General features: G+C 35.0%; 2 protein-coding genes across 2 annotated transcripts; both read left to right on the top strand.

Annotated features, from left to right (window-relative positions):
* The first annotated feature begins 2927 nt into the window (after window positions 1-2927).
* Window positions 2928-3875, top strand: LOC107135360 (olfactory receptor 5M10-like). Its single transcript, XM_015477243.1, has one exon. The coding sequence runs from the start codon at window positions 2928-2930 to the stop codon at window positions 3873-3875; it is 948 nt and encodes a 315-aa protein (XP_015332729.1).
* A 5848-nt stretch (window positions 3876-9723) lies between these two features.
* On the top strand, window positions 9724-10671 carry LOC107135359 (olfactory receptor 5M10-like). Its single transcript, XM_015477242.1, has one exon. It carries the CDS (start codon window positions 9724-9726, stop codon window positions 10669-10671), a length of 948 nt encoding a protein of 315 aa, XP_015332728.1.
* Window positions 10672-12637: the final 1966 nt, after the last annotated feature.

The raw sequence follows: 12637 nt of genomic DNA, 5'->3' as shown, positions 1-12637 counted from the left end.
CAATAAGTAAAGACATCAAGTATAATTTAAACAAAGCATCTGAAATCTTCCTAGGGGGGAAAAACAAGAAATGACTAAAACACAGAGGTTATTATCATAAAACTAGGCAATATCTATGTTCTCTAACCCTGTTTGTTGCAGTACAAGAGAGTTAACATTGTATTGTTAGTGTGAACTTCTGATCCTGAAGTAGCTCAGTGATACAGGACAATTGGGATCAATCCCCCTTACTATAAAATAAAATCGATAGATCTAGATTTGAAATACTGAATTAGCAGAATTTGCTAATTATCCATGATTTGCATTACTCAAGAAATGCAAATTTAGCCACATTTTTTCTCCTGTTGGAAACATCTTTTGGCAATCTTTATAATTTATTAAAACACTACATATTCACACATATCAGAAAATACAAGCATTTAATCACCTCAAGGAAAATTGTATTCAGACTGAAAATTTGTCACTCATATTTCCAAATATGGGAAGGTCTGTATTAAAGGTTCAGGATATTAGGCATAACAGTTGGCACTCCTATAAGACCTTTAATTACATACAAATACTTAAGCTTTGAGTGTTTAGTGTTGTAATAAAGAAATAAGAATAAAACAAAATTGAGATCAAAAAATGTTTTCCCCATCCATTTGAGAAAAAAACATACAACAAATGCTCAAGCTTCAAGTTTCAAGAGAGTAATAGAAATCTATATTTTGATGTTGACATGAAGATTTACATTTTTGACTGACTTCTCCCAGCAATAATCATTATTTGGAAATTAAAGTAGGTATGCCTCTTCTGTCTTGGCAAGACTGAAGTTTGAGCCTTTGAGTCATTTGACTGGATAACATCTGATGGACATGGCAACATCTGTGCACTGGAAACGATGGACTAATGAAACTACCTGGAGCTTCCTTCTCCTCTACTAAATGCATTACCCAGCACTCTCCAGCTACTCTCTGGGCTATTTCCAAATTTCCTCTTAAATCACCAGCTTTGTGAATCATTAACTGTATGAGTTATCCAGTTTCTCACAAATGATTATGATTCTTAGCATGCTGATGTCATTAACTCAATAGGTCAGGTTAGTTCCAGTGGAAATCCATAAGCTCCACCTCAGCCCTTAGCCCTAACCAGAACTTCCACTGCTGCTGATGACAGCACTCTTCTGCTCAGTCCATCACCTCCTGCCCTGAAAGGTCCACCTGCCACACCTTCTTGTCCTTAGTCTCATTAGATGGCCTCAGTGTTTAGAGAGGAACACAGCAAACTTCCCATCAGAAATATTTGGTCTTTACCACACGAAATATACAAGATTATCTACCATATTTTCCTTCTTCTAAATTACTGGGTATGCTGGCTTGTATTTTGACCTAAGCTAAAGATCTCCTGCATTCACATATTAAGCTGTGTATATTCATATTAGTTCAGGATGTGGACCTCAAAGGAAAATCCAGCTGCTCAAAACATCAATTATGTTTATGCCCTTGAGGCTCAAACATATTTTAATTATTATAGATTAAAACTCAGGAGAATTTACCAAAGAAGTACCTTATAAATCCTTTCATCGTGCTTATTCAAAATATGGCAAGTTGATATTGGCAGGTAGGTGACTTTCTCATTTGTTAACAAAAATACATTTTATGTTTTGTGTGCAGAATGGTATTGCACTGATGGAGAAAAATATTTTGATCAATTCCCATTTCCTTGCTTTTAATGACCTTTTTTGACTCTGAAGAATTCATTACTCTATGCAATCTCTTTGATACATTTGTGGGAGCTCAATAAACAATGGCTTTGTGGTAAAATATGTGGGAAGTAATTTTTATGCTAATGTTATGTTTTCTGAAAAACTTGAGCGTGTATCAAGGTAAAAATTTAAGTCACATTTAAACATCTGTGCTTCATTTGTACCTATTTTAATGATGTTACTAATGCTAGTGACATCAATAATGGGAAACAAAAAGTGTCTACTCTTTCCAGATAATTGCACAGAATTCAAGTGCCTCTTTCCCTGAAAATTCTGCTGGACATGCTAAAGAATCCCCCTGTCATCTCTTCTCCTGCAGTTTACTTTCATCTAATAGTAGAGTTTATGCTTTGATTTACATATTTCCTCCCTTTTCCTTCCACTGAGCAATGTATGCTCAGTGAGAATGTGGAATGTCTTCCCTGCTGTATCCCAATACCCTGGAGGGTGCAGAAGAAACCAGTGAAGTTTTGGTTGAACATGAATAAATGAGTGGATAAATTAGTTTAGAAACAGTCATGATTCTGTATCATTTTTGTCATGTATTAAGGGATTCATTCCACAACTACATTGCTTTGTGAACAAAGATTAGCCAGCAAACTATAGATTTGAAGTGAAAATGTGTACTGATTGTTCATCCTTTATATTGCATACAGAATAATAGTAGTTAGTTGCTGTAAATAAAAAATCCTATATTTATGCATTGGAACATAGGAAATGATATGCAGATGCTCATTTTGTATTTTATTCCATTTAGCTTATTTGTTAAGAAAGCTTGAGGAAAAAATATTAACTGCAGAGACAAATAAAAGACAGATATAAATGTTTGGATATATTTTTAAATTATGTATATATATATATATATATATATATATATATATATATATATATATATTCATTCATAATAGAGAGAGAGATAAGTATGAAAGTATGAGAAAAAACACCAGAAAAACACTGATTGTGTGTCTATTTTTGCCATAGGGAGAAAGAAAGACAGAAAGCACAGACATATAGAATAAAATCATCCTGTAGAAATTTGAAGAATTTGATGAGAAGACCAGAAAATAGTTCCACAGATGATTGAATCAATCAGAGAGTGATGATGATGATCTGAATGGAACAGATGCAGAATTTGAAATACACTCACTTTCTGTGTCACTTTGAGCTTCCAAGGGAGAGGAAAATGTCCTCCCCAAACCACACTGTGGGGATGGCATTCATTCTCTTGGGACTGACAGATGACCCAGTGCTGGAGAAGGTCCTGTTTGGGGTGTTTCTGGTGGTCTACCTACTCACACTGGCAGGAAACCTGTGCATGATTGCGCTGATCAGCACCAGTCCCCACCTGCACACTCCCATGTACTTCTTCCTTGGCCACCTCTCCTTTGTAGACATCTGCTATTCCTCCAACATCACTCCCAACATGCTGCATGATTTCCTCTCAGAGGACAAGACCATTTCCTATGCTGGGTGCTTCACTCAGTGTCTCCTCTTCATTGCGCTGGTGATCACTGAGTTTTACCTCCTTGCTTCCATGGCCCTGGACCGCTATGTGGCCATCTGCAGCCCTCTGCATTACAGCTCCAGGATGTCCAGGAACGTCTGCATCTCCCTGGTCACCTTCCCTTATGTGTCTGGCTCCCTTCATGGGCTGTCTCAGGCACTGCTGACTTTCCACCTGTCTTTCTGTGGCTCCCTGGAGATCAACCACTTCTACTGTGCAGATCCTCCCCTGCTCCTGCTGGCCTGCTCTGACACCCACGTCAAGAAGATGGCCATGTTTGTGGTGGCTGGCTTCACTCTCTCCAGCTCGCTCTCAGTCATTCTCCTGTCCTACCTCTTCATTTTTGCAGCCATCCTGAGGATCCGTTCTGCTGAAGGCAGGCGCAAAGCCTTCTCCACTTGTGGCTCCCACCTGATGACAGTCACCATATTTTATGGGACACTTTTCTGCATGTACTTAAGGCCCCCCTCAGAGAAGTCCATAGAGCAGTCCAAAGTCATTGCCGTTTTTTATACTTTCTTGAGCCCACTACTAAACCCTCTGATCTATAGTCTCAGGAACAAGGATGTCATCCGTGCCATGAGAGGTGTGATCAAGGGAAATTTCTTTCAGAAAATTGCACTTTAGGCTTGTATTTATGACTAGGTGTCTGTGATGGTAATGTGAATCCTGAACATGAACTCTCAGTGGCCACTTTTCTTGATTTCTTCAAAAAAAATACCACTTTCATGATCATTTTTATATAATGTTGAAATTGCAAAATATGTCCTTTAGCAAAGAATCTCTGAATGTTCTTTGGTTAGTTGTCAATGATTATACATAATAAATTTTATGTCTTTGGTTCCATGGAGGTATATTTTGTACTACCTTACCTTAGTGTAAACAAGAGAAATCATCTTTGACATATGTGGTTCTCAGGGAAACACCAAGACTTTCAAAGCTGTTCAATGGCCTCATATCCAGCACATTATCTTTATTCTAGTATCTGTTTAATCACTGAAAGAAACTTGCAGAATGTTTATATATATATATATGGTTCTTCTATGGGTTTAAAATTTCTGTAATCTTTTCCCATATATAAATCCCCTAAAGCTATTTGTCAATTTTTAAAAATACTGACTATACTCCTCAAATTTGCAACTGAAATGTCTACTCCAGCTTTTGAGTTCTCAAGTGTTTGGTTTCAATTAAGCATCAATGGAAATCAAAGATAATTTTTCAGTGCTCTAAGTCTTATCTAGACCTAAATTATTAGTATCCAATTGTATCTCTGCATAGACTTCCTTACACCTGACCATACCCTGAAAAATGATACATGAGAATAAATGTGTGCACGTTTTTCTGGAGAAGAAATCTCATCTTCACTTTGCTTCATGAACCTGTCTGTGATTCATTATTTGCTAGATAAACTCCAATTACTTATCAAAACTGCTCATGAAAAATGATTACCAGAGGATGTTAACACATTCTTCATTTGCCCTAATTCATACATATTTAACCACTGAGATGTTTGTGTAGTAAAATACAGTCTTCTTCATTAAATTCCCTTAGACATTTGGTATTTCAATATTTTGCATTAATTATTTTTAACTAACACCTCTGTAAGCTTCCAGGATACTCCTAATAATTTGTACTTATGAGTAAATATATTTGAAATTAAGGATTTTATTTTATATTTAATCAATATTAGTAAGCATCAGTTAAGATTACTTTATACTTTTTGTCTCAATTGGAATTCTAGGGAAAAAAATCAGTATGAGCACAACAAAAATTGAAATATATATTGAATAAATAAAGTATAATACTCACTTTCATATTATCTTTCCTATTATTCGTAATAATTATTAAAATAAATTATATGATTATTTGGAAAAATACTCTCAATTTTTTTGTTCAATATTTCCTCCATCTAAAATCTAATAAAACAGCACTTATATTGGGTTGTTTATATCTATCATCATATTATATAGAAATTTCTTAAATTATGATAGAAATATTTTTTTAATATCCTGTAACATTTCATATAACAATGAGGGTTGCAATATCAATTTCCTCCTACTATTTATTAAGTAATCCTTTGTTTCCTATAGATTTATGATGTCATCTTACTTTACAATAAGCCAATTTATTTCTATCCTATTTCTTCAATTCTTCTGAATACATTTTACAAATTTTTAGTATGTCTTTATTCATGATAAGTATTTACCTATTTATCAATATTTTTCAAAATTTTTTCTTAGAAAAATGCAAACTAGATTCTTGTGGCATTCTAATACCATTAACCCCAAAATTATTAATGTAATGCTTCAGCATAGAAATTATATATAAAGTACAAATGTGGATATACATGTAAAATGTATGCATTTATATTTTGTGAAAAATCTGGAAAAGATTATATTAGCACTATGCCAAAGTCCTTTGAATCCAGGGAAATATTTGAATGGAGGCAACTGAGAGGATGTGTGAGTGATGAAGGACTGGAGAGCAGTTAAATTTTTAATTTCTTTCTTTCTTTTCCTTTTTTTTTTCCAGAAAGACAGGGAGATAGTATTGACCTTCAAATGAGGAGAAAAGTACCTTGGGATATTAATGTATGTATTTATTAATATTTTTACACCAACATTTGCTTTTGTCCAATTCAGAGTGTCAAAAGATTTCTTTTTTTAAAGAGAGAGAGAGAGAGAGAAAATTTTTTAATATTTATTTTTAGTTTTTTGGTGGACACATCTTTATTTTATTTTTATGTGGTGCTGAGGATCGAACTCAGCGCCCTGCACATGCCAGGCAAGCATGCTACCGCTTGAGCCACATCCCCAGCCCAAGATTTCTTTTTTTAAGAAACATCTTTAACTGCAGAATCTAATCCTTGGCCAACAAGTAAATCCCTCAAGGAATTTCATGACCACATGTATTCCTAAACTGACTCAGTTCAAACATAGAACAAATTGGTGTATTGATTAGAATTTTAAATCATTTGGAATATTGAAATAATTACAAAAAAGTCTCTGACCTTATACAGTTTCAATAAGTGGTACCTGATGTGTGGATTTCATATGCACTATATTCACACAAAAAATGGATATGAACCTGTTATTGTTATGGAGGATATGGTAAAACTTTGATATTCACTTGCCATTAGTAATTTTACACATCAGTACATCCCCAAAGGAATGAGTGTAGCAATTAAATTGTCAAAATATACCTCAATATAGTAATGGTTCATACGCAGAAACTTGTATTTGCAAATACTTTCTTAAAGGGAAAAATGCTGCCTAGATATGTAAAGTAGTGGTTTACTAAAATGTGCTGTAGCAACATTGTTAGATTATGCACTTAGGAAAAAACTAATGTCTAACAGTTTTAAGCAAGCTGTAAAGTACACGTGCCATAATTTACTTGTTCAATAATAAGGCCAAGTTTCCATGCATATTATGGAAACTGTTATGTTTAAGTAGTTTATGAAATTCAACCACTGGCAACAATTATGTAAAATTATCCAGGTGTGGTGGGAAACATCTGTATTTCTAGCAACTCAGGAGGTTGAGGCAGGAACATTGCAAGTTCAAGGCCAGTCTCTAAAACTTAGTAAGATGGTTTCTCAAAATAGAAACTTTTAAAAATATCTTGGGATGTAGTTCAGTGATACAGGACCCCTGGGTTCAGTCCAGTGTACCTTCAAAAACAACCGAAATTACATAACTAATAATTATTAGCACAATTGAAAGAAAATGATATAAATCATGTGTGAAAAGGAAAGTTCAAATCAAGAGTGGGTACTTCCATTAAAAAAGGCCATCTGTTTGATTAAAGGAAAATGATGAAACCAATTGCAAGGTCTAAAAGATGTAAAATATTACACTTGTTGTTGCAATAATAAAATAAATACGATTTTAAATTTAAAATAAACATACTAGTTCTACCAACCTGGTGAGAAAAAATATCTGAAATAAAAGATATAGGTTTCCTTGGAGAAGATACTCAACTTTCACAAAAGGAAACTAAGCTACCTATGTCATAAAGGGAAGGATTTACATTATTCAAGAATTAGGTTGTAAAACACTTTCAGGTAAGAATAGTTCAGAGAGTCTGAATTCTGATGATCTAGGAAGTAAATGGAAGAACTTATATGCAAAGTAATCCATGAAATCTCAGTGACTGAGATTATACATCTGACCCTATTTAGTCATGAGCAGCTGACTGCTGGGGTTGTATAACACTGCTGACAGTGAGGCACTGAGGAGGTAATTAGTCCATGAGAGCTCTAGAACCTTATAGAATGACCAGAAGGAAAGAGCTAGTCACTTTTAGCCCTTCTGCCTTCTCCCATGTCAGAAGTCAAGGAGTCATTCTAGAAGAATGTCCACAATAGACATTAAACCTGCCTGTATCTTGATCTTGGAATTTTCACCTTCCAAAAAATGAGAAATAAAATTTTATTATTTATAAATCACCTAGTGTCTGGTTCTTTGTTATAGTAGCACTGTTGAACTAAGACTCCTGCTATAACAATTCAATAAAAAATAATCAATTGAATCATCACAAAAACACAGTAAACATTCATAAGACCCACAGGACCAGGAGGCTATACACAGATACCTGATTATGGTGAAACTGTAAAGCTAAAGTTATTAGGTAACCCAAGCAGACACATCATTGAGGAGTCTAGTGAAGTAAATCGACTTCACATTGAAAGTAAAACCTTTAAGTATAATTTAAACAGAATCTCTGAAGACTCCCAAGGAGGAAAAAAAAAAAAGGAATGAGTAAAACTTTGTGGTATTATCATGAAACTAGGGGGAAAAAATCTATATCCTCTAACCCTGTTCTTTGCTTTACAAGTGAGTTAACATTGTATTGTTAGTGTGAACCTCTGATCCTGTGATGCCTAATAAAATCTATGGGTCTAGATTTGAAATAATCAATTAGTGCAGTTTTGCTAATTACCCATTTAGTTACTATTTAACCACTCTTATTTCCTGTTTAAAAAATTTTTTGGCAATATTATAATTTATTACAATGCTACACAGGATGTGGACCTCAAAAGAAAATTCAGATGCTCAAAACATCAATTATGTTTATGCCCTTGAGGCTGAAACATATTTTAATTATTATAGTTTAAAACTCAAGGGAATTTACCAAAGAAATATCTTACAAATCCTCTTATCATGCTCATTCAAAGTATGGTGAGTTGATATTGGCAGGTAGGTGACTTTCTCATTTGTTAACCAAAATACATTTTATGTTTTGTGTGCAGATTGGTATTGCACTGATGGAGAAAAATATTTTGATCAATTCCCATTTCCTTGTTTTTAATGACCTTTCTTTGACTCTGAAGAATACATTGTTCTATGCAATCTCTTCTGATATATTTGTGGGAGCCTAGTTAAAAATGGCCTGTTGGCACAGTATGTGGGATATGATTTTTATGGTAATATTATATTTTCATAAAAACTAGAGAGTGTATCAAGGTAGAAATTTAAGACACATTGAAGCATCTGTGCTTCATGTGTACCTACTTTAATGAATACATTAGTGACATCAATAATGGGAAACAAAAAATGTCTACTCTTTTCAGATAATTGCATTGGTTATATGTAGTTCAGGTGCCTCTTTCCCTGAAATTTCTGCTGGACATGTTAAAGAATCCCCCTGTGATCTATTCTCCTGTAGTTAACTTTCATCTGATAGTAGAGTTTATGCTTTGGTTTACATATTTACTCCCTTTTCCTTCCACTGAACAATGTGTGCTCAGTGAGGATGTGCAATGTAATCTCATATCCTGGGGTTGGGGGGAGAAAAACAATGAAGTGTTAGTTGAACACAAATAAATGTGTGGATAAATATGAAAGAAGAAAGAAACAGTGATGATTCTGTATCATTTTTATTATGTATTAAAAGATCCATTCCACAACTTCATTGCTTTGTGAACAAAGATTAGCCAGCAAACTATTGATCTGAAATGAAAATGGGTACTGATTGTTCATCCTTTATAGTGTATACAGAATAATAGGCCATTTTAGTTGTTGGTCCCTGGAAATAAAACCTCCTTTATTTATTTATGCCTTGGAACATGGGAAATATTGTGCAGAAATTCATTTCTAATTTTATTGCATTTAGATTATTTTCAGAAAACTTGAAAAAAATTAAGTGTAGAGACCACTAAATACAGGTATAAATATTGGTAAGTATTTTTAAGTGTAAGTATGAATTTATGTATATATGTATGAGAAAAAACAACAACAGAAAAACATTGAATGTATGTCTATCTTTGCAATCTAGGGAGAAAGAAAGAAAACACAGACATGTAGAGTAAAATCATCCTGTAGAAATTCTGAAGAATTTGATGAGAGCAGAAAGTAGTCCCACAGATGATTGAATCAATCAGAGAGTGATGATGATGATATGAATGGAACAGATACAGAATTTGAAATACACTCACTTTCTGTGTCACTTTGAGCTTCCAAGGGAGAGGAAAATGTCCTCCCCAAACCACACTGTGGGGATGGCATTCATTCTCTTGGGACTGACAGATGACCCAGTGCTGGAGAAGGTCCTGTTTGGGGTGTTTCTGGTGGTCTATCTACTCACACTGGCAGGAAACCTGTGCATGATTGCGCTGATCAGCACCAGTCCCCACCTGCACACTCCCATGTACTTCTTCCTTGGCCACCTCTCCTTTGTAGACATCTGCTATTCCTCCAACATCACTCCCAACATGCTGTATGATTTCCTCTCAGAGGACAAGACCATTTCCTATGCTGGGTGCTTCACTCAGTGTCTCCTCTTCATTGCGCTGGTGATCACTGAGTTTTACCTCCTTGCTTCCATGGCCCTGGACCGCTATGTGGCCATCTGCAGCCCTCTGCATTACAGCTCCAGGATGTCCAGGAACGTCTGCATCTCCCTGGTCACCTTCCCTTATGTGTCTGGCTCCCTTCATGGGCTGTCTCAGGCACTGCTGACTTTCCACCTGTCTTTCTGTGGCTCCCTGGAGATCAACCACTTCTACTGTGCAGATCCTCCCCTGCTCCTGCTGGCCTGCTCTGACACCCACGTCAAGAAGATGGCCATGTTTGTGGTGGCTGGCTTCACTCTCTCCAGCTCGCTCTCAGTCATTCTCCTGTCCTACCTCTTCATTTTTGCAGCCATCCTGAGGATCCGTTCTGCTGAAGGCAGGCGCAAAGCCTTCTCCACTTGTGGCTCCCACCTGACGACAGTCACCATATTTTATGGGACACTTTTCTGCATGTACTTAAGGTCCCCCTCAGAGAAGTCTGTAGAAGAGTCCAAAGTCATTGCAGTTTTCTATGCTTTCTTGAGCCCCATGCTGAACCCGCTGATCTATAGCCTCAGGAACAAGGATGTCATCCGTGCCATGAGAGGTGTGATCGAGGGAAATTTCTTTCAGAAAATATCACTTTAGGCTTGTATTCATGACTAAGTGTCTGTGATGACAACTTGAATCCTTAAAGGGACAAACTATTACGGGAAAGTGTGACTTATATATTCTCAGTGGTCTCTTAATTTTTTTTCTGAAAATTAAGATATTCAAGATAAATTTTATTAAAAAAATATAAAATGGAAAATATGTTCCTTAGTAGACAAACTCTGAACATATGTTGGCTAGTGTACAAGAATTCCAAATACTGACTTTTTGTCTTACTTAGACACATGTGTGATCTGTAACCTGTCCTGATGGAAATACTTGTAGTCCATCCCTGAACAATGTGGTACCAGAACCCTAGAGTTATACAAGGTTCCAAAGAGTTTTTCTATTTTTGTATTTATTTTTTTAACATTGAAATCATTTTGCTTTGTTATGTTGTATAAATAAGTGGCTTTGATATCTGAATAATTTTTTGAATATTTGGGCAGAGAATTTATATAAATGGGTCATCTAACAATTTAATATTTCTGTTATTTTTTTTCTAAAACTTGCATTATATTTACCTTGGAAAATTTTTAGCCCTTCAGTGAAACTGGTCTTTTTTTCCCTTTTAAAAATGAACTCTCAACACTTCCTTTCAATTCCCTGCAGATGGATTCAACTCAATTTGTAATATTGTCCAGGTCGTTTTTTTGTTTCTTTCAATTTAGTATGTCTGAAGTAGGGTTAAATTAGGGTTAAGTGGCGCTATCCATTTATTTCTGTATAACTGTATTGAGATGGCTGTATAAAGAAATACATTCCTCATTCTCCTCCATTCATTCATTATTAGTCAAGTAAATGGTTGCATGGTAAAAATATATATTAACCTTCATTAAATTGACTAAGATATTTGGTAATTTAGTATTTTGCACTTTGGTTTCAACTCATAGTTGTATAGAAAATTTTGTATGCATTCATCAGCTGTGTTTATTGTATAATGTTTAAAATAATTATGCAGAAACTAACCCAGACCTGTATTTTTTTGCAAACTTGTGCACTCTCTTAATTTTTGATTGACAGAATAAAGCTGGTTCCATCAGAATCTTGTTTCAGAAACAGTTGCAGAAAAAGACTAAGACTATTTCTCTTCTATTTTACTGAACTTTCCCTTCCCTCTTTCCCCCTTTATTTTGGTCTGGCTTTCATGTGTCAGAGAAGACATTTGGCCTTTGACTTTCTGGGTCTGCCGTATTTCACTTAGCATGATAGGCTCCAGTTCCATTCATTTACCTGCTAATGCCATAATTTCATTCTTGGAATAGGGAAAGGGGATTGAGTGGGTGGGAGGAGGAACAGGAAAAGGGGAAAATGGTGGACAAACCTTTCTATGTACATACATGAATACACCACAGTACATGTTACTTTTATGCATATCCACAAAGCACTAATAGAAAATATATAAATAAATGCATTTATATTTAAAGATCAGTAAAGCAGAGAAAAGGGAACAGGGAGAGGCAAGAGGGTAGGGTACTTGGGACTAAATTGGAACCAATGATATTCCATGCTTGTGTAATTATGTAAAAATGAACCCTAATATTGTATATAACTAAAATGAACTAATAAAAAATTAAGAAATAAAAAGAAAATATTTATGTGATACTAAAATACAATATTTGAATTTCAGAGTCATCTGTTTGCTTGCTTATTTATTTATTTATTTATTTATTTATGGACCAACAGGAGGAGGCAATCTGCAGAGACAGCAATGAAGCTGAAGAGACAAGAAGAGAGTGGTGGAAATATTTTTTATAATAAGTTTGTGAATCTACTTCCATTTTGAGGAGCAGTATCATCTATTCTGGTGTTAACCCTTTATCTTATCTCAAACTTCCTTTTTTTCATTGAAGAGTTCTTCTACTTACAGCAAGAAGGTTGATTCTGCATTCAAATTTTAACCATATTTAAAAAAACCTATTTTGTAATCACTGCAAAAATATATTTTTCTGAAATAACCGTA

This window comes from Marmota marmota, unplaced genomic scaffold, assembly GCF_001458135.2.
Source record: "Marmota marmota marmota unplaced genomic scaffold, marMar, whole genome shotgun sequence".
Classification (NCBI taxonomy): domain Eukaryota; kingdom Metazoa; phylum Chordata; class Mammalia; order Rodentia; family Sciuridae; genus Marmota; species Marmota marmota.
This window is presented reverse-complemented; position numbering and strand designations above follow the sequence as displayed.